General features: G+C 34.2%; 1 protein-coding gene across 1 annotated transcript; it reads left to right on the forward strand.

Moving 5' to 3' along the window:
* Window positions 1–788: 788 nt before the first annotated feature.
* LOC306867484 (oxysterol-binding protein-related protein 1-like) lies at window positions 789–19,145 on the forward strand (the record flags this gene model as incomplete). The annotated part of the gene is made up of 28 exons (XM_079413153.1): window positions 789–912; window positions 998–1,083; window positions 1,200–1,274; window positions 3,121–3,232; window positions 3,321–3,406; window positions 3,507–3,651; window positions 3,951–4,018; window positions 4,193–4,237; window positions 4,325–4,398; window positions 5,283–5,346; window positions 5,452–5,553; window positions 5,635–5,757; window positions 6,782–6,863; window positions 6,953–7,059; window positions 7,396–7,558; window positions 8,979–9,171; window positions 10,955–11,030; window positions 11,139–11,273; window positions 11,805–11,902; window positions 13,520–13,702; window positions 13,915–14,022; window positions 14,113–14,202; window positions 14,283–14,409; window positions 14,536–14,652; window positions 16,626–16,749; window positions 16,895–16,985; window positions 17,374–17,394; window positions 18,055–19,145. The coding sequence occupies 28 exons, from the start codon at window positions 789–791 to the stop codon at window positions 18,155–18,157; spliced, it is 2,922 nt and encodes a 973-aa protein (XP_079269279.1). The 3' UTR covers window positions 18,158–19,145.
* Between the last annotated feature and the right edge of the window lie 3,827 nt (window positions 19,146–22,972).

Here is a 22,972-nt window from a genome sequence, read left to right on the forward strand (position 1 = left end):
GCATTTCAAAATACAACTGCATTGTTTTGTGATTAAAAGACAAATGTTTTGCAATTGAAAATTTCTTAAAAATATTCTCTCATTCTAGTGAACCAAGTCTCTGTATTTTTGCAAGTTTATTGTCACACCCCTAGCGTCTACAAGCATGATATAGCTCATATTTTTCCAAGTGTATGATATAGCTTTTATTCTTCAGGTCAATCGTGTATTCATAAAATAATAGGAAAATGTACTTTGCCATAGTATAGTTTTAAATGTTAAAGTGGCCATAGTCACTGCATGCTTTGTTTGAGCTGCACTTAATTTGTACCATTGTTTTATTTGTATGTGTATTATAATTTGAAAGATAATAACAGTATTGTTTGATAAGTGAGATCTCTGATTTTAAACCAAAAATATTGTGCTTAAAGTCCTTGGAAGTCCTGGAATATCATTTTGCAATTTCTGTACGAACCCTGTTATAGGGTTAACCCTTAAGGATTTTATTATATTGTCAGGTTTTCTTTGGTGCTTTTTCACAAGATCTTTATTATAAAGGGATTTCTGATGACGTCACTAAACGGTTCTGCTCTGTTTATGGCTTTTAAATGAAAATCAAAGCAGAGTCATGTGACGCTCGTAGTTTTCCTCCAGTCAAAACAAGGAAATCACATGGCAGATGTTTCAAAGAATTCGCCTTCATATGTTTCCTGGAAGATGCAATGCCTTTTAGATGCACTGCGCTTACTCTGTTACTCAGGGCTCTGGTTTTTGGTTTGTAATGCTTTTTTTGTTTTGTTGGTGAAGTCATGGAGGAGCTGGATCCAGAGGAGCAGTTCCTCAGGGATGCCAGGAATGGGAACCTAGAAGGGATCCAGAAGCTTTTGATGTCCAAGATAAAGGAGGAGGCCAAAATCGACATCAACTGCAAGGGTAGAACACGTCATTAGGTTTCTATTGACCACTCGTATGTTTCTAGACATATTGGAGTACTTCTAACAGCATTACATTGTTTCAGGCAAGAGCAAATCTAATCATGGCTGGACTCCTCTTCATCTGGCCTGCTACTTTGGACACAAGGATGTTGTTGAGGCCCTACTGAAGGTATTGATCGTCTCAGCTTTTTATGTTCTCATACATGTGTACATTGGTATGTTTCCGAGTAGAGTTTGTGCTCAGTATATAAATGTCAAGTTTTAGCTCATCTGTGCATCTTACAGGCTGGAGCAGATGCCAATTTGCCAAATAATGTCGGAGATACGCCTCTTCATAAAGCAGCATTCACTGGGAGAAAAGTATGTATCGTATATGTTCATAAACGGAGACTATGGATATTAGCTTGAGACAGACTGATAATTTGAATCTGTTTGAATTTTCTTTTTTTTTACCTTAAGTTTTGTTTTTAAATATTGGATTTACAGATTTTTTTTTTAGCAAGTAAATAACACTTTTTAAAATGTGTAGCAGCAGCCCTAATGGATAGCCCTAAAATAAAGATGAAAAAATGTGCAAACTTTGAGATCACAAGACATTGTGTAACTGTAATAATGATTTTTAGTAATTATAAATGATGAATTTACTGTTAATTAAAAAAAATTTAATATTATTTTGAGACATTTTATCATATTAAAATATATTTGAATTTCTTATTAAATGTATATTATCATTTAATGATAAAAATAATTTTTAATAACATGTTTTTTATTTTATTATTTTTAAACACATCGAATACATAATACATTGAATATATTAATCTATATTAAATATATATTACTTAATTCAATAATTATTAAAGTTTTTATTTGAATACATTTTTAATTACATTAATAAAGCATTTTAGATATTGAAATGTTATATTATTTAATATATTAAAAACACATAATTTATTATTTAAAATTATAGTTTAATAAGGGGAAAGGGGAAGTGGTGCGTGGCCAAGTATGGTGACCCATACTCGGAATTTGTGCTCTGCATTTAACCCATCCAAGTGCACACACAGTAGTGAACATACACCCGGAGCAGTAATAATTATAATATTCTTTTTAACAAATCTTAAAATAAAATTTATATATATATATATATATATATATATATATATATATATATATATATATATATATATATATATATATATATATATATATATATATATATATATATATATATATATATATATATATATATATATATATATATATATCACATATCACTCACCGGCCACTTTATTATTGTTAACACAAATTGCTAATCAGCCAATCACATGGCAGCAACTCAATGCATTTAGGCATCTAGATGTGGTGAAGACTTGAAGTTCAAACCGAGCATCAGAATGGGGAAGAAATGGGATTTAAGTGACTTTGAACGTGGAATGGTTGTTGGTGCCAGACGGGCTGGTCTGAGTATTTCAAAAACTGCTAATCTACTGGGATTTTGGTGTGGGGCACACTTTGGGCCCCTTAGTACCAATTAAGCATTGTTTAAACGCCACAGCCTACCTGAGTATTGTTGCTGGCCATGTCCATCCCTTTATGACTACAGTGTACCCATCTTCTGATGGCTACTTCCAGCAGGATAATGCACCATGTCACAAAGCTCATATCATCTCAGACTGGTTTCTTGAACATGACAATGAGTTCACTTTACTCAAACGGCCTCCACAGTCACCAGATCTCAGTCCAATAGAGCACCTTTGGGATGTGGTGGAATGGGAGATTCGCATCATGGATGTGCAGCCGACAAATCTGCAGCAACTGCGTGATGCTATCATGTCAATATGGACCAAAATCTCTGAGGAATGTTTCCAACACCTTGTTGAATCTATGCCACGAAGAATCAAAGCAGTTCTGAAGGCAAAAGGGGGTCCATCCCGGTACTAGCAAGGTATACATAATAAAGTGGCCAGTGAGTGTATATAGTCTAATGATCATTATTATTGTATTAAAAATCAGTTCTGCCCATTGGGTATCAGTTTGTTTCAGGCGATCACTAACATAAGTGTTGACCAGCTGGGTCATATTAATGTATACAGCCTCATTTTTCACAAACATACCTGCATGCTGAATACTGATTGGATACTGAAACCCGAACACTGATTGGATTCTGAATACTAACTGAGTGCTGAATGCTGATTTTGTTGTTTAGGAGGTTGTAATGTTGCTTCTTCAGTACGATGCTTGCGCTTCTGTCATAAATGGGATGGCCCAGATACCTAAAGACATTACCCAGTGTGCTGAGATTAAAAGCATGTTGGAGGGTAAGGGCATGAAATCGTACCAAATCTGTTTTGGATAAAGTCTGGTGAATGATTACTAAATTATTACCATTCAATTTTTATTTTCTAGCTGCTGAGAGGACTGAAGAGAGGAAACTAGAGGAGCAGCTGCAGGAGGCGGCGCGAGAAGGAGCCATATCTACCCTTACAAGACTGGTAACCTCGCTAACTACTTTGTAGTGGAACTTTGTTGTTCTACTCTGTTACTGAACTACTTTTTTAAACCATAATATCTGATCTTCTTGTTCCTATGTAGCTAAACATGAAGAAACCCCCGGACATAAATTGCACGGACTTGTTGGGCAACACACCGCTGCATTGCGCCGCTTACAGAGGCCAGAAACAGTGTGCCGTCAAACTCCTGCAGCACAAAGCCAACCCCAACATCAAGAACAAAATCGGTAATAAGCTCCACCTTGCTGTAGCCTCATTTTTTTTAAAGCATTCAACACTGTTGTGTTTCTCGCCAGGTCAATATTTTCTCAATTCGCTGTACAACTGTGTGTTGTTTTAGTTTTGTTACTGTTGTAGTTATATTTTTACTATTTTAGTACATCTAGAAATGAATATTACACATTAATAAATAAAAAAAATAGTGCATTATTTATTTATTTTTTAATATTTGAATGACCTGACTTTTTGTGGTCGCCTGAAATATGCTGATGTTAATTTTTGCATTTTGTTTCTCATTTGTTTTCAGATCAGACTGTTTTTGATTTGGCTAAAGATGCAGAAATGAAGCAGATCATTACTGGAAATGTTATGAAAGTAGGTTCATTTATCTGGACATTTCTGATGTCACACATTTATGCAAATATATGTATTTCAAAAAAACCTTGTCCATCATCATATCATATCATAACACTGATATATTGCTCATTTTAAACTTATTTACAGTGATGTGCCTTTTTTGTGAATTTTACAACACTTTGATTTCTGTAGGGCATGACGCGACATGTTAAAATGTTCGAGGGGCCTCTTTGGAAGGTATTTTTATCAAACTCTGTATGTTTTGAAAAATTATAATTTTTTCTTTATTCTGTATTTCAATTTCCTTTTTTATTTTTATTGCAGAGTTCAAGGTTTTTCGGCTGGCGCTCCTACTGGATAGTTCTTCAGGATGGAGGCTTGTCATGGTACCCTAAACAGTGAGTATCTGCCTCTATTCCAAAAATGTGATGCTCTAATTAAAATAAAAGTATAATATATAATAGAATTTGATGATAGCAGAATTGCTGAAATGAAAGACTTATTTAGCAGAATGTACATAAATATTTTAAAACTTCAATTTGAATTGTAATGTTTCATATGTGAAGAAATAAATACTGTAAAATTATAAATTTACTTCTTTTTTAACTCCTCAAGGTCATAATATATAGGAAAATTGCTTAAATACTCATTTTGGAAAATCTGCAGAATTAGTTTTAAACTAATTTTTGTTATGTTTCATTTAATCATTTCTATTCATTTTCATCATTTTTTTTTTTTATTTCAATGTCATAATATATGATAATTTAATCATAGCAAAATTTCTGAAATTAAATTCTTATTTTGGAGTATTTTAAGAAATAAATATTTGAAAACTGTAATTTTTGTTGTAGTGTTCCATCCTTATATTAACTCGTCAAGGTCATAATATGTAATAAAATGTAATGATGGCAAAATTGCTTAAATTAAAAATGTATTTTCTTTGAAAGTTAATATTTCATCCTTTTTTAATATATAATAAAATGTAATTACTGTAAAATTTCTATGTAAAGTTTTATCCTTTTTTAAGCCATCATGGTCATAATATGTAATAAAATTTAATGATAAACAAATTCCTAAGAGACTTATTTTGCAAAATTGGAAGAAAATACATATTTTAAAACTAATTTTTATTGTAGTGCAACTTAAGGTCATAATATATAATACTTTTTAATGGTACCAAACTTATTTAGCAAAATTTGCAGAAATAAATATTTGGAAACTGTCTTTTTTTTTTTTTTTTAGTAACTTTTCACTATTTGTTTTTTTTTTTTAACTCATCAAGGTCAGATGCAGATTCAAACACACACCGGCAAGGTTGCAAACCGCTAACACAAGCGCAGTGCATGGTAAGATTCATTTGATGAAATGAATAGAAATTAATAAGATGCTGTTTCATGTTTTGTGGGATTGTTAACTGGATTTCCCAAACTGCTCTTCTTTCCAACTGACAGATTAAAGCGAGAGATAACAGCTATTTCACGATCAAGTGCTTTGACGACAGCGTTCACCATTTTAAAGTGTCACAGAAGAACAACCCTGAAGCCACCAGAAAAGTGAGATTCCTTTCAGCTCTGTTGTGTAGTCCAGACCGGAGTGTGTTATGTACGTTTGTGTGAATGTGTGTTATTTTTCAGAGGTGGCTGGAGGCCATAGAGGAACATTCAGCCTTCAGCACTCATTACTGCTCACAGGACCCAGACAGCGAGGAAGAGGAAGACAACATTGTGTCTGTACATGAGCTTTCTGACTCCCTTCAGGTGAGAAATGATATCTGCATCTTGATTTGTTGATGAAGTCGTATCTTGACAATCACGTCAGCTGATAAAATGCACATGACCACCCTTTCTTCCCTATGTAGCTGTTAATCATGTGACAAATTTATCTATAAGCAGAAAAAGGTCGTATTATTTACAAAAACAATTACAAAGACGAATACTGGCAGAATTTTTTTTTTAATTAAATTAAAGTTTAAATTATTTGTTTTATTTTGTTGTTTGGATCATGTGACCATGAGATGAAAAGGGTTGTATTGTTTACATAAACGACAACTAAGATGAATACTGGCTGTGAAAACAATTTTTTAAATTCATTTTTAAAGAAAATTTAAGAATTAAAAAGAGAAATACATGCATAAATATTTATAAAACATGGATTAAAATACCAGAAATACATTATGATTTAATTAATATTATTTGCAGAAAATACTGGCACAACTGTCTACATGAAACTTTGTAGAGACAACACGCATGCATTATGTATATATTTAAGAAAAATGTTATGTTTATATATTCAATATATTTTTATATATTTTAAATTATATCAATATAAATATATACATGTAAATATTTGCAGAATATATACTGTGTGTATTGATATATGAACAGTACACACACATTATGTAAACAAACACTTATTTTGGGTGCGATTAATTGTGATTAAACTTCACGATTAATTTGACTTGAATACTAAAATAAAATAAATTAAAATACAATATAATTAAAAGTTAATTATTTTATTTAATGACAAACATTTTATTATAATAAATTAATAAAATAAACTTATGCACCATAAAAATGAACTATAAATAGACAGTGTTATATGTCTCACTCTCAAATATTTCTGCAGTTCAAAGGAAAATGAGTTCTGACTTCCCTTTTCGCTCTAACCACAGGAAGTGGTAAAGCTGACTAACCCTGACCCTTTCTTAAAGTCTTAGCCTTTCTCTTCCACAATATCCTTTTTTATTTCTATGTGTTTTCTTGTTCCTCTTTTGTTTTGCAGCGGGCCGAGGCATGCCATCAGAGACTGGAGACAGAGATGTTGGCCCTCCTGTCCATGGTGAAAGAAGATGGCCTAGCGGAACGTGAGAACTTAAATCACCCGCTGCATCTGATTGGCTAAAACCACATATGCAGATCTGCTAAGCCACAGTGCATTTTTATATTCTTGCAGAATTCCCTGCGACAGTCGTTCAGAAGCTGAAGGAGGTCTGTGAAGCCTCCAATGAAACCTGCTCCTCACTGCACCAGTGTCTGGGGCTTTTTTCCAAACAGGAAGGAGTATGTACCCATTTCAACGCACACATCCATTGCTATGAAGCTACTTGAAGTGGTTAAAAACTGAGCCGTGGCACAGTGGTTAACGCATTTGTAATTGTTTAGCCTCGGTGCTCACTTTAACTACACAGGTTCGAATTCGGCTGCAACATGATCGCTCCTTCTAACAATTTTATGTCCTCATTTCCTATATTTGTCAAATAAAGAAGCTAAAAACCCAAAAATAACTTTTAAAAAATAAAAACGGCAAATAAAATCATAGTTAATGATCACAAATACATGGAAAGTATAAAATATGTCTTTATATAGTGGATTTTAAAGTGTGTCTGTTTTTTTTAGGCACGCAGTTTGAAACTGGTACAGGAAGTGGAGAAGAATAAAATCCTGTCGGAGGCTCTGCAGACGCTGGCGACTGAACATCATGAGCTGGAGCAGTCGGTGGTCAAAGGATCGTCGTCCCGCAGCGTCCTCAGCGAAGACGAGTTCTACGACGCTGTGTCCGGTTCGTATGCTTGAGAGTAACACCGCAAAACATTCAAACACTTCCGTTCAAAAGTTTGGGGTCGGTTTTTGAAATGCACTATTAATTTTATTCAGCAAGGGTCTATTAAATCGATCAAACGTGACAGTAAAGACATCTATAATCTTACAAAGGTTTTGTATTTCAAATAAATCCTTTTGAACTTTCTATTCATCAAACAGTCCTGAAAAAAATGTTGTTTCCACAAAAATATTAAGCAGAGAAACCGTTTTCTACAGTAATAATAAGAAATGTTATTAAATCTGCATATTAGAATGATTTCTGAAGGATCATGTGACACTGAAGACTGGAGTAATGATGCTGAAAATTCCCCAGGAAAAAATTACATTTTAAAATATATTTAAATATAAACCATTTCATTTGAATTGTAATAATATTTCACAATATTACTGATTTTTAAAGTATTTTTGACCAAATAAATGTGAGCTTAAGAGACATCTTTCAAAAATATTATTACTGACCCCAAATTCTTGAACAGTAGTGTACTGTGATCTAACACTTACTTAAATATTTAACACTGTTTTCAACATTTCATCTTTCATAAATCTTTTTTTTTTTTTCTTTTACTGTACATTACGTTGTTGTGATGGCACAATGTATGTATTATTATAAACTTCTAATGATTTTAAGTTAAACTTGTGTATGTTTAAGTTGTGTAAAGTGTACAATATTTTAATATCAGCCATAACATTACAAATAAATATCACGTTTTACTTTACTTTTTTTATTTATGGACTTTGGCCTTTTTAATGTGCAAATGCAGTAGTAGAAAGTGAAAGGGTATAATTTAAACATTAGATATAAGTTAAAATGAATAAAGTTAATGGCTCATTTACTTGTAGCATTTTAATTATAAAATATACAGTACAAATCTCTGTAACGTTTTCAGATGAACATTTTCCCCTATTTTTATTGAATAAAATGGTAGAGTGACAAAAAAATTATTAAGAGGAGATACAGAAAATGTGATCAGAAATCCACATACTTTAGATCATACTTTCAAACCTGTTTCCTGCGAGCACCAAGGCTCAACAATGTCACCTTTAAATTTTAGGAGTTTTCAGTTACACAAGTGATCATTTTAAATTTATCTACATCCTGATTATAATTTTTCGTATAATTTACATGACTAAAAGCCCATGTAAAGCTCATCAGCCATATCAGAGCCTGCAGTGTAATTGCTGTTACAGTAACACGTAAATCTTCAGAAGGAGCTTCATAAGTATGAGGCACCTTTCTTAGGGACGTGTCCGGTCACTTCCGACTGTGCGGTTCCATTAAACGCCACCTGATCCCCTGTTCAGGTTTCCTGCGAGAGCCTGTTGCTGTCGGCCACTCATTGTCCCTCTAAGCCATGTCTGTTTACGCTCTGTTGCCGCAGATTCGGACTCTGAGCCTTCGCTGAGCGCTTGTGAGGCAGCCGGCCATTCGTGCGAAGACGGAGAGGACTTCAAATCTGAGCTCTACTGCAGCATCTCAAGTAATCTCAGCGGCAGGATGTCCCGGGAAGACCGTCGTGGAGAGGAAGAGGATGATGATGAGGTGGCCAGAGTGATCGGAGTGAGGAAGCACAGGTGGGAATACCTAAAACACAAACAATACACTAGCATTCCAACTATTTTTTGCCAGATATTTCTTGCGTAACAACATTGGTTAAATACGTTTTTGAAAATTTGAAAGTTAAAAGTAGTTTGAAATTTCCAATGCATTTTAAATAAAAACAAACTTGTACAAATAAACATGAGTATAAAAATAAATGATGTGTCAGACGTAACATACAGCTCTGTTTGTTTTTCAGTGTCACTTTGTTGTTATTTGTCTAGTTTCTTAGACGCAACTTCTCTGTTTTGTTTTGGTTTGTACCTTGTGGTAAATAATTTAGCGAGCCGAGGCCAGAAGAGGCGCTCATAATGAAACGGTAAAAGATTGATGAGGTAGCCGAGTTTAACGCCGTAATGTGAACTTTTAAGGCTCGGCATGTTGATTGACGAATAGTTGACTGACTTTGCAGCCAATTACAGAGAGTTATTTTTATTTACTGAATAACTGTATTTTATAATGTTGTATTTATAAAATGCAAGTAGGTGTTCATATTATAATTTATTTTTTTTATAATAAAACCTATTTGTGTAAATGCTCAAAATCAGATTACAGTTTCTTACAAGTTCAAGTTCAAGTTCACTTTATTTATATAGCACATTTAAAACAGCCACGAGACTGACAAAAGTGCTTCACAAAAGATACAGCATCGGAAAAGTAATTAAAACAAGCAAACAGATTAAAACAAAGAACCCAAATAAAACAGTACCAGAAAAACTATACTAGGCAGGAATATAAACCTAATAAGCCAATGAAAACAGATGGGTTTTTAACAGAGGCTTAAAAATGGTCAAGCTCGGAGCCATTCGAATTTCCACTGGCAGGTCATTCCAGAGTCGAGGACCAATTACAGAGAAGGCACGGTCACCTCTACGTTTAAGTCTGGAACAAGATTACAAATTATTTACACAATGGCAGTAAATTATTCATAATTTATAGATTTTTCCCTATTTTTTTCCGTGATGCAGGGATTGACAAACGTTTTGTCAATCAAACCCTTAAATTAACACCTAAATTATTTAAGTCATCGTTAATATTTCAATCATTTTCACCAACATATTCACCTAAAATATACCTCATATACCTAAAATGAGTAATCGTGATTACATTACTTTCAACATGATTTTCAACATGTCATTTGTAATCATTAACAGCAGTGTGTGTGTGTATATATATATATATATATATATATATATATATATATATATATATATATATATATATATATATATATATATATATATATATATATATTTATTTGTATTTCATTTTTAATATATTTATTTTATATTTATTTGTATTTCATTTTTAATATATTTATTTTATATTTATAAATATTTTTAAAAATTATATTTTTTGTGTATATACATACATACACACACACACAATAAAAATATATATTTGTACTGTTTGTATATTAATACTATATAAAATGCAAAAAAAGCAATGTCACCACATCTCTTTATTATTACGTTTACATTCAGAAGGTACAGTAGAAAAAGAGCAGGTTTCTGTGTATCTTGAGCACTTTGAAACTGATCGGGACACTGGCCTTGCTTTGCTGAATAAGATATAAAGCTTCCGTTACCTGACTGATAACGCCAGTCTAGACGTGTTCTGTCGGCATGACAACAGCAGAAAAAGTTTCCATGGAAACAACTAACTAGCTTTTTTTTTTTTTTGTGGTTTCTCAATGTAAACAGACAATTTTCAGAAGCTGACAAGGCACAGCTCAGTTACCTTTTAATTATTCCACAGGACAAGTTTACCAGCACCCATGTTCTCCAGAAATGACTTCAGCATCTGGAGCATACTGAGGAAATGCATTGGGATGGTGAGCTTTTTACTATCATGTAACCTCTCGCTTGCAATTTTACTGTCTTTTTCAGTCAAAACACCTAAATTTAGCACCTTGTGTTGATTGATTCCATCTTTCTTCCAGGAGCTGTCTAAGATCACCATGCCTGTTATTTTTAATGAGCCGCTGAGCTTTCTACAAAGACTAACAGAATATATGGAGCACACATACCTCATCCATCAGGCCAATGCTTTAGAGGACTCTATTGAGAGAATGAAGGTAAAAAAAAGTATATGAACATACTGACAAAACCCTTACATGCCAAAAAACTATGAAATATGGCCAATTAATCTGCCGATTCTCCATCACCTTTGGCAAGTTTTCACATTTTCTGACTTTAAATTTGTTGAAATTGGTTAAATAAATTTTTTAAATATTTTGTAAAATTGTGAGTAATTTCTTTTTCATTCATATACTAGTAAATCATTAATTGTTCTATTATTTTATAACATACTATATATTGGTGATCACCTACATTGCCCTGAAATTTGACAAAAACCCATATATATTGATTAATAATTATTACTTATTGTAGTTAAAAATAACTACAATGTCCATTCACCAAAGTTTCCGGTTTTATGAACTTTTTATTAGGCTGTTTGACACATTTTATACAGATATTTATTGGATTGAAGGATTTCAGAATCCTATCAAATGTCTTCTTATAGCTGCCTGGATGAAAACCAGTCTAAGCTGTTAATTTCTAATGTGTATTTTCTAAGTAAACGAATACATGTGTTTTCTATCCAGTGTGTGGCTGCGTTTGCCGTATCAGCCGTGGCGTCTCAGTGGGAAAGGACGGGTAAACCCTTCAACCCCCTGCTAGGAGAAACATATGAGTTAGTCAGGTAAGAGATTCAGACCCTGAAGGCTGAAGGTCTGGAATATATGGCCGTATGGCCAAGGCCCGCCAATGAGGCCGTTAGACCAACATGTCAAACAACCAATCATATTTTGTTTCGTTTAGCGTCACGTTTCGGGGCGTGGAAATGTCGCCACAATAACAACCCGGTGTGTGAAACTCTCGGATGTATTTTGAGGAATCTATGCCGCGAACTTTAAATATTTCACATACTTTTGAAAATCCAGCATTTAGTTGACCCTGATAAGCGTTCGTCGTCACATTTGTAAACACGACGGCTTTCTTCTTTCGTGAGGGGGTTTGGCACCACGGCATCTTTGTTTCCCGGCGGACCAAAAATAAACGCGACACTCGCATCTCCCGGAAATCCTGTTTAATTCAACCAGTCAGATGACGACTTCGACATTCCTGAAGTGTTTCCAAAAAAGTGTGCCATATGCATCAGACGTTTAGCCAACGTTCCGTGGGCGTGACATCTGAGGCTGAGACTATTCAGACCCTAACTGAATGCTAATTTGTTAGCCTTGACGTTAGCATTAAGGTGTGGTCACATTTATTGATGTTTGGTTAATGTTTGTGGGCGAAATCCAGTCATTTCAATAGCAATTCAGCCGATTGTGATTTTCATGTGAGGGATGATAGATTTCCCCAAACAGATTTTGCAACGGATTCAAGTCAGCCATGTGAATTGCACGTTGACTTACAAATGTTTGGTTTGAAAGTGACTTCTATGTGAGCTGTGCTTCATACAGCGCTACACTATTGACAATGGACCTTTTTTGCCTTTAGAATTTTGCTAATGTGACTGCATCTTTTAACCCTCTGGTACTGCTCGTGGCAGATTAGTTTTTTCTTCAATGAGATGAATGTACTATATATTAGTTTAAATGTTTTTTTTTTTTATTTAATATTTTGTATTTTTATTGGATTTTATGGTACAAAATTATATTTATGGATTAGTTGTGATCTATTTATTACCTGTTACCACTTTTTGAGCCATATACCTGAAAATGAAATTTCCAACTTAAAACTGTCATAAATCTTGAATGCTTTGGAGCACAGACTTAGTTTTGGTTGTAAAAAAAAAAAAAAAAAAGTTGAAGTGAAACTAAAAAAATAAATAATAGAAGTTTAATCTAAACAAGTTCCAAATTTGAGGTTGATATCTCAAAAAATGAAGTTTCAGTAGGATTTTGTTTGGGCGCAGTACCAAATGTTTCCACTAGATAACATTCGTTATATTCGTTTCGTCAATTTTGACCATGAACACAAGTGACTACTTTTTTCATTTCTTTTCAAATCATGTCCATGACTTTTTGTATGTTCACACAGCAAATGCCAAAACCTTTACCAAGTTTCATACCATTCAGATAAAGTAATTCTTCTTCTAAAAAAACAACAAAAAAAAACACGTTTTTTTAAACAGCACCAGTGGGTTAATGTTAGCAATTCAAATTTTTTGCTTTTTTTGAATGTTAATTTGTTAGTATTCATGTTTGCATCATCGTTAGCAAATATCACTTTTTTGCCTTTTATGTTAATTTGTTAGCATTTATCAATCTATCAAATGTGAATAGTTACCATGTTTTTCCTCAACCTTCAGGGATGATCTTGGTTTCCGGCTGATTTCAGAACAAGTGAGCCACCATCCTCCCATCAGCGCCATTCATGCCGAGGGTTTGGAGAAGGACTTTGTGTTTCATGGCTCCATCTATCCCAAACTGAAGTTCTGGGGCAAAAGTGTGGAGGCCGAACCTAAGGGCATCATCACTCTAGAACTTCCCAAGTAAGCGTCTACTCTGGGTGTGAAGATGCTTTATTAATATCCACACATTGTTGTCTGTGGTTTCAGTTGTTCCTATCCATTATTCATAAATTTATAATAAATTTTAGTTTGAAAGTCATTGGTGAATCATGACTTATGGAAATGTCAGTACACAGATTTTCTGTTTATTCCCATTGTTTAAGACCCATTGTCTAATGATAAACTCGTTGCAGGCATAATGAGGCATACACATGGATGAACCCAACGTGTTGTGTGCACAACATCATCGTGGGACAGCTGTGGATCGAACAGTATGGCAATGTGGAGGTTATCAACCACAGGTGTCAACGAGACTCTGTAAATGTACTAGTTCTGCTTAAATTTAATAAACTTTACTGATTGCAGCTCTTTTGATTTATATTTGCCAACAGAACTGGTGAAAAATGCTGTCTAAGTTTCAAATCATGTGGCCTTTTTGGGAAAGAATTACATAAGGTCGAAGGCTACATCCTGGACAAGAGGTCAGCGGTTTGAGAGTGATAAATCTTCCTGCCATCTCCACATTGCTGTTTTACATTGATTATTTGTGTATTCAATGCAGCAAAAAGAAAGTGTACAATCTGTACGGGAAATGGACAGAGTGCATGTACATAATCGACCCAGCTACATTTGAAACACACAGGAAGAATGATAAGAAAGCATCAGAAGACAAGAAAAGCAGTAAACAGGTGTTTCTGAAAGTTTTCATACAACATTAGTCTAGATACCCATCAATTATAATGGCACCAGTCCGATAGGTCTAAATGAAAGAGATGCACTGTATGGTTTATAACACTTTGCTTGGTGTTTCTCAGTCATCTCAGACATCAGATTCTGAAGAAACACCTCAACAAGGTGGAGATTCACTGGAGGTGATCCCAGGAAGTCAGTTGCTCTGGAGAATAGCACCTAGACCAGTCAACTCTGCCCAGGTCTGTTCCAGAATATGAGCTCTGGGAAAGCTTGTCCCAGAAAAAATCTGGGTTACAGTGAGTCACCTGCTATGGAAGTGAATGGCGAGTTAAAATTTAAATGATAATCAATTTTATAGCAACAAAACTTGAACAAAATGAGCGTTTACATGCTAATTTTGTTTAAAGCTGCAGTCCGAAATCAATATTTGATCAAGTACATAACCAGCCAGTGTTCAAAACTATTGGTGCCTGATTCTCAACGGTTATCTTATAATAATGTTTTCTAATTTGAGTGGTACGGGTAGGTTTTCGAGCATGGCACTGCGTCATTACGTCACGTCTGTAAATATAAAGAAGTTGTCCCGGCTACTAGGCTATCGCACCTGATCATCCTGTAGGTGACAGATCGTTTATAGCCTTTTCTCACAGCAGCTAGAATAATTAAATGTATCATTTTGATGGTGGATTGTAATCCAGAAAGGATTATGTGTTTATGAAACACATGTGAATGAAATTAAATTATATTCCAGTTTTAAATGTGCTTCTGATTACAGATAGCCTGGGATTACACAAGATTTGTATTTTAAAGAAAACCAGTTTGAAGGGAGCATAGTTTGCTTTTTGGGTTAGAAGAATTTCTTAATATGAAATTCGAATGGCATGACAATTAGATTAGACTGTACAGAAATTGAAATCTTCACGTTAATACACGCTATACTCATAGTCACGCAATGCTGATGTTGTTAACAAAGAATTTGAGAATAAAGTATAACAATAATAATTTACACGGTGTGATGTGATATGAGCTAACCGATCTTTAGATTAAATCACCATTGGTAGCGTGATTTATGGTAATACTTTTTTCCTCAGTTGGTCAGAACAAACGGGGCAGACTTGTTACTTGTTCAGATGGCAATATACGGTGAAAATTCTTATTTAGTCATATATTCCAAGACGTTGGCTAGAATCTGTGATTCCTAAGTATAGTATCCACACCGGTGCGGTGATTGACAGCTACACATTCACCTCAAAACATTAGATTCATCCGCGCTGGAGCCGTGCCGGAGCACAACCCACGCAAGGAAGATAATTCCGCAAGTAGCTGCAATTCCAGGTTTTCAAACAGAGATGGCGATAAAGAGGCAAAACTTACAGACTGCAGCTTTAAAGTTATATCCAATTTTACAACTTTGTCATGACATTACAACTCAAATAGTACAGAGGTTTTATCAGAAGAATTTGTAAACATGAAAATAATCACATTTTAATAGACCTTTTTCACATTTCTGGGTTTCTCAGCAGCTGAATTAGTCATAGTTGGGTAAAATCTGAGAGCAGTGAATTGGAGAGTACCACAAAAATATTTTTTGCATTCCAAGTTACTCAGATAGCAAAATAAAAACTACATGATGGTGTTTTCACGACTTTCAATCAAAGGAAAAAAATTGAGAGAGACCGATATTGGCAGTCAGAAGAGAGAGCGATGTCAAATTTACTGTCCCTCCCATAGATGCTGCGTTAGAAAGACCCTCGCATTAGCATTAACTAGTTTTTTTGTAATTTGATGAAAAGGTGATATAATACAAAGTAGTGTTATAAATGTACACACACAAAAAAAGTCCAAATATAAAAAACTTTAGAGGATTTATGATGCTGATGACCGTTGAACGCGTCATTACAGACTTGTGAAAAGGGTCCCACGACACGTGAGCAGTATAAGTGTTTACAGAATTTAAAAAAATAATAATAATTTGACCGTGACAATGCAGTAACCCTACAAAATGACAGCTTTACAGCTCAAATAATGCTGAAGAATTCATAGAAATGTTAAGATAATTAATTCTATAAATTTGAAATGTAATATTTTTTAAATTAAACATTTACAGTTAATTTTATAAAACTGTATGCTGCAAAAATTGGCTCATTGTAAGTGCATCAACTTTTTAAATTTTCTAATTTTCTGTATTTTGGTTTTATGTGCATATAAAAAGATGTACAACTTCACTACATTCGCAATGCAGCTCAATGAGCTGGACAAAGAGATTGAAGAGGTCATCCCGAAAACGGACAGCAGACTGAGACCAGACATACGAGCCATGGAGAACGGAGACATCGGTATGTGTTTCCATGTACTGCTGGTGCCACTGCTGTTGATGTATTTATGATATTTCTAAGTCTCACTTAATATCCTTAGAACGTATCACAAATAAGCTACATTTAAACATTCAGAGGTTGAATAACTTTGTTTTGAACACCTTAGACCTGGCCAGTGAGGAGAAGAAGAGATTGGAGGAGAAACAGAGGGCGGCACGTAAGAACCGCTCTAAGTCAGATGATGAGTGGAAGACCAGGTGCAGAAATATTTTGTATTTTCACAAGTTCAAAAGTTACTACAGTTATTGTTAATACTCAAAAAGCATAATAAATGAATATGGGATCTCCTTTTCTTTTTTGATGAACATGTTGGAAAATACCAGTAAAATTAACTGTAGTAACTAAGTTAGTTTTTGTGATTAACTGCGTAACAAATTTTATTACGTTTACTAAATTTGGTCATTTATTTATTTATTAGACCATTTTCATCCATAGCATAACAGTTATCTACTTAAGTAACTCATTGATGTTTAACAGCACTCTTAGTCCTGCTTCAGTGGGCACTGTCCTTTGCAGTTAACCTCATTTTCCCCTTCATTTCTTCTGGCATTATCGTCTGTCCTGTGACCTTGCTGCGGTGAGCAGAAACGTCGCCTCGGGCCCCAGGTTTGACGCTTGCTTTGTCTGTCTTTTGCATTCAACTGTTTCACTCCGGAATAGTTATTTAATTGCCTTGAGCGACTGGGATCTGTCCATAGTCTGTAAATATAGCACAAGATGGGTTGTTTGTGGTAGAAAACTTTTGTAACAGTAGTCACCTACATAATGATAGTAAAACACTTGTTTTGTTTAAAGGGGTTCCCCATTATGAGCTTTTAACAACTATTTAAATTCAATCACGTATGATGAAAACAACTAGAGACCTTTTAATACCAGTATTATACCAAATGTATACAGTATGTCTTATCTACAGTTTTTTTTGTCGCATGTAAATGGAACTTCACACCAAAGGAATGAGGGTTTTTTTTATGTCCCCCTTAGACAATCTATTTTTAATGTGGAATAAGATGATGTAAACAGAGCTCTCTGGCCTTCTACTGTGAGAGCAGGGTGAAACTTTACACCTGGTTTAAGTGTTACAGCCAAATGCTCCACCGAATCTATTCAACAAAGAATAAGATGATTCTAATGGGGGTCAACGAAACATTTTTTACGCATGTTTGACTGACCCCAAGCAACTCAACGTGACACAACTAGAACGATCCCTTTTATAATCAATGTTTAACGTGTTTGCCGAACTGAACCTTTTTTTGTTGCCTGAAACAGGTGGTTTCATCAAGGTCCAAATCCACACAACGGCTCTCAGGACTGGCTGTTCTCCAATGGCTACTGGGACCGTGATTATTCTCAAGTACCGGACATCTACTGACCAACAGGAACCTTACATCGATAAATTGTATAATCAAGACTACCCGTAACGTAACTATAAAACTATGCACCCTGGGTTGGTTGGCCAGGTGAACATTTTAAATATCATGATAATATTCTGTTTCAAGAGAGAACTTTTATTTTAAACTCACTGATCTGAATTTAGTTTTACACTGTTTCATATTTTGATGCATATGCAACAAAGGGTTTTGGGAACTACAGATTGATATATCATGAAGATGATAATCACAAGTTGGGCTTGATATAGTAATATCACTGTACTGTAATAGCAATAATGTTTCTGTTTTAGTCTTATGAAAAAGGATTTTTTTTTAAAGATTTGTTAACAGTGGTAGATTTTGGGTGTCCCCCAAGGCTCAAGTCTGAGTCTGTTTCGTTTTCTGTTCATTGGCTTAAAAATGAACTTGGCATTTCTTAAGTCAGAACATTCCCACTGTGTTGAGTGTGGTATAAAACAACTGGTTGTGAAAATGACTGTTACACATGTGGAATCTAAGTTCAGAGTTCATATTCTCCACATACAATACAGTATTAGGACAGTGTGTCTATTTCTGCTGCTCTTTCTGTGATGTTTTTTTTTAGAGAGATGCCTCTGGTGTCACTAATATATTGACTAATGTCTTTTGTTATATTAAAATATAACAATCTTATTTTAATTATGTATTTATGAGTTAATTATTCGTCTATTTTAAAGTATAAAGTTGGTCAAGAACTGATCACTTGATGCAGTCTACTTTTAACCCCATATCAATTTATTTTGTGTGTTACATGTTTTTGTGTGTATATTTTCTAGATTTATCTAACTAAATGCCTACAGATGATGAGCAGAATAATTCTGTGCATAAAAGGCATTAAAGATTGTATTTAGATTTACATCTAAAAATAAAAACCTAAAAAAGAGGTGTATGAACATTTTATGCTATATCAAAAACAATATTTATTTATTTTTATATAAACGTGAACATTATGAATTGTGTAAGATGCCCTCATTTATACCTATAAATATGAGCATTTCAGGCCTTTTTCCTTCATCCATTTTTCCCAAACGGAAGGTTCTAAAGAGATCAATGTGCGCATGCGCTACGACCGTAACGTTAAGATGAATGAGTTACCACACAGAGCCGATCCTCCCTATACGCAAGCTGCATAGGGCCCCGAAACACCAGGGGGCCCCCTTGCTCTCAAAGATGTTTTAATTTTAGTTTTGTTTTTTAATTTGGCCAGCAGTTATGAAAACATGAATTATTATTTATTTTAATGTGGTGCGCTGTCACCCTCTCTATGTAAAAATCAGTCAAATCATGTAACGTGTATATTGTACAGTCTCTTGCTCGAGACTAAAAACAAGTAGTTGAAAGTTGGAAGCGTACCGAGCCACGTACCGTACCGAGCGTACCGAAGAGCTTTCTGTGAGCGCGATTCGAGACGGAGAAAACACGGACAAATTCGTTCACTCATTCGTTCACTCATTCATTCGCTCCCTCTGAGTTTCTGACCATTACTGCCCACTCCCGCAACGTGTGTGTCCCACTCTCGCAAACATTCTACTATCGTATATAATTTTCGCGCTATCAATGTGCGGGGTATTAAAATCAAATTTGAATGAATGCTCACGGTTCACTTTTGATTTTGCGATCACGCACACCCTGTGTAAAGTGAGCAAATCTTACACCGCGTGCATAATTATTAGGCACGTTTATATTCTGATCAGATTTTCTTCCAAGCACATTTTACCAATACCGAACCACATCACTCTTAATAACTACTATTAATTTTGTATTTAATCATTTATAAGTGATATATAATTGTCCGTGAAGGCTGGAAGTGAAAAACTCCTTATATTCAGGTGAGTTATTAGGCAGGTTTTCTTTTACAGATGAATTGAGCCAAAAAAAGAGATTTAAATGATTAAATCCCCATGAAAAAATATTCAAAACTAATGCAATACAGAAATTGTAAAATTGACTTTTAATCAAACTTACTATGAGTTCTGCAAACCATCACAATTTAGTGAACACTCTGAACTCACGAACAAAGTTTAAATGGCAAGTTTCGTTATTTTATTATTGAAACTTCCTAATTCTATTGTCCTCACAAGGTATAAATACCCTGAACATCCAATATTGACACGTTTCACAGTGAAGACATGTTTTGAGCCTCTGGAGTTACTGACAGAGAGACCAGAGGGAATCATTTACAGTAGTGAATAAACGTTACAGCTACGAGCCGAGAAAATAAGAAGGTGCAAGTTTCACAACAATTTCACAATATATACACCAACTCAAATCAATTCAAGTTATTCAGAGGCGACATTATCAAAAGGAGATACCGATGTGCTGTTAAAAGTCTACAAATGATAAGCCTGGGCCAAAAATATTATTACAGAACATCTGGCAGAAAAAAAACAAATACAACATACGGCTCGTCAAAAACAAAGTCCAAAATGAAATGGCCTCCTCTGGCCCGAAGGAAGACCAGTAGGTAGTTGTGCATGGTTTTCACTTCAGAAAATATCTGCTGACCAGCAGAGGACATGAGAACCAAAGTTATGCTGCTGTTCTCGAACGTAATACACAGAATAACAGATGAAATATGTTCTATATCCCCTGCCGTTTTACAAAGGGAATACATGGTTTAGTGTTAAAATGGAACTTTGCAATACATACAATAAAAACAGCCAACATTGAATGCAATGCGTTTAACCTGCAAAAGTGTCTTCAACTAGACTAGTGACAGACCGCTATATCAGACTGATTCAACATCCAATATTTGATCAGTGTGGCTTGCTTAAAAAATAAAAAAGTGGTACTTTGTAGTTATAAAGAACCAAAGAAATACAAATATTCGATTTTATATAATTTCAGTAAACATATAACATTTAAAAAATACAAAAATTCAGAACTTAACCCTTTTTTTCATATTATATGTATGTCATGGCCAAAAATATCGTCACTCTCTGTAAATCTGATCAAAGGATGTGAAAATTAATCTGCATTGTTAATCCTTTTGATCTTTTATTTAAAAAAAAAACAACACACACACAAAAATCTAACCTTTCATTGGATAATAAGAATTTAAAATGGGGGGAAATATCATTATGAAATAAATGTTTTTCTGTAATACACATTGGCCACAATTAATGGCACCCTTTTATTCAATACTTTTCTCCATTTGCCAGTTTAACAGCTCTAAATTTTCTCCTATAATGCCTGATGAGGTTAGAGAACACCTGACAAGAGATCAGAGACCATTCCTTCATCCAGAATCACTCCAGACCCTTCAGATTCCCAGCTCCATGTTGGAGCGTCTTCTCTTCAGTTCACCTCACTCATTTTCTACAGGGTTCAGGTCAGAGGACTGGAATGGCCAGCAGAAGCTTGGTTCTGTGCTCAGTGACCCATTTTTTGAGGTTTGTGTTTGGATTATTGTATGGATGGGAAGATCCAAACATGGCCCATTATAAGATTTCTAGTCACTTGTTGATTTTTTTTATCTGTTGGTATTTGATAGAATCCATCAGGGACGTGCAGGGAGTTCCTCAGAAGCAGGGGCTCAAATGTAAATTAGGGGCAATGTAAAAAAAAAAAAAAAAGATATGTCAAAAGTTTGGATACATTACTATTTTAGTTTTGCAAGAAGTAATTTATGGTCATCAAGCCTGCATTTATTTTATCAAATTAAAATACATTTTATGCAATTCTGATTTATCAATATTGGAAACCTTTAATAAAATTCTTTGATTAATAAAAATTTTAAAAAAGCACAGCATTTATTTAAAATATAACTTTTGTAACAATATACGTGGAAAAGCTTGATGTCAGTTTTTTTTTAAAGTTAGTTTTCATTCAGCAAAGATTTGCTAAATTGATAGAAACAGTGTTCATACAGATTGATATTGTTTGAAAACATATCTATTTTGAATAAATGCTGTTGTTTTTATTTGTTATTTATCAGTGAACCCCAAAGAAGTATCATGGGTTCCAAAAAAAAACCCTAAAAATAAATATATATAAAAAAATAAGCAGCTCAACGGTTTCCAATATTGATAATAAATCAGCATATTAGAATGATTTCTGAGGGATCATGCATTGAAGACAGGAGTAATGATGCTGAAAATATAGCTTTGATCACAGAAATCAACGATATCAAAGTATATTAAAATAGATAAACAATCTTTTAAATTGTAATATTTCACAATATTACAGTTTTTTTCTGTATTTTTGATCAAATAAATGCAGGTTTAATGAGCATAAGACATTTTCGTAATGCTGCATAATTATCAAAAATGGTAATATAATATAAAATCCTTTCATGTCACCATTTCGCCAGCCTACACTTCACATAATAGGCCTGTAGGTGGCACTTGGGCTTCATTACTATGATAGTTTCATCAAACAGTAAAAGGTGCATTATACATAAACGTAAGTGAACTGATTACCATTATTGCGACTTTTGGCGCTGCGCGGTTTTGTGCCGTGCTTTTTCATTTCATTTAGCATCCATTTTCTCAGCGATGTAATTTGATTTATAAAATGAGACAAACCGCAGATCCAGATCGCTCCACAAATAAGCTAGTCTCTGCCATGTAATTTTCAACCAATTTATGAATAAGAACGGAAAATGACCGCACCACTTCACATTATTGTCCAATGAAATTTGAACATGATTGGTTGGTGTATTATACATGACAAATGGGCATTGATGAATTAGCCCATCTAATATTCTAAAATATATAATATGTGGATTTTTAATTAAATCGACTCACTAACTTGATTATTGATAAAGTTTGAAATAT

This window comes from Barbus barbus, assembly GCF_936440315.1.
Source record: "Barbus barbus genome assembly, chromosome: 49".
NCBI lineage: Eukaryota > Metazoa > Chordata > Actinopteri > Cypriniformes > Cyprinidae > Barbus > Barbus barbus.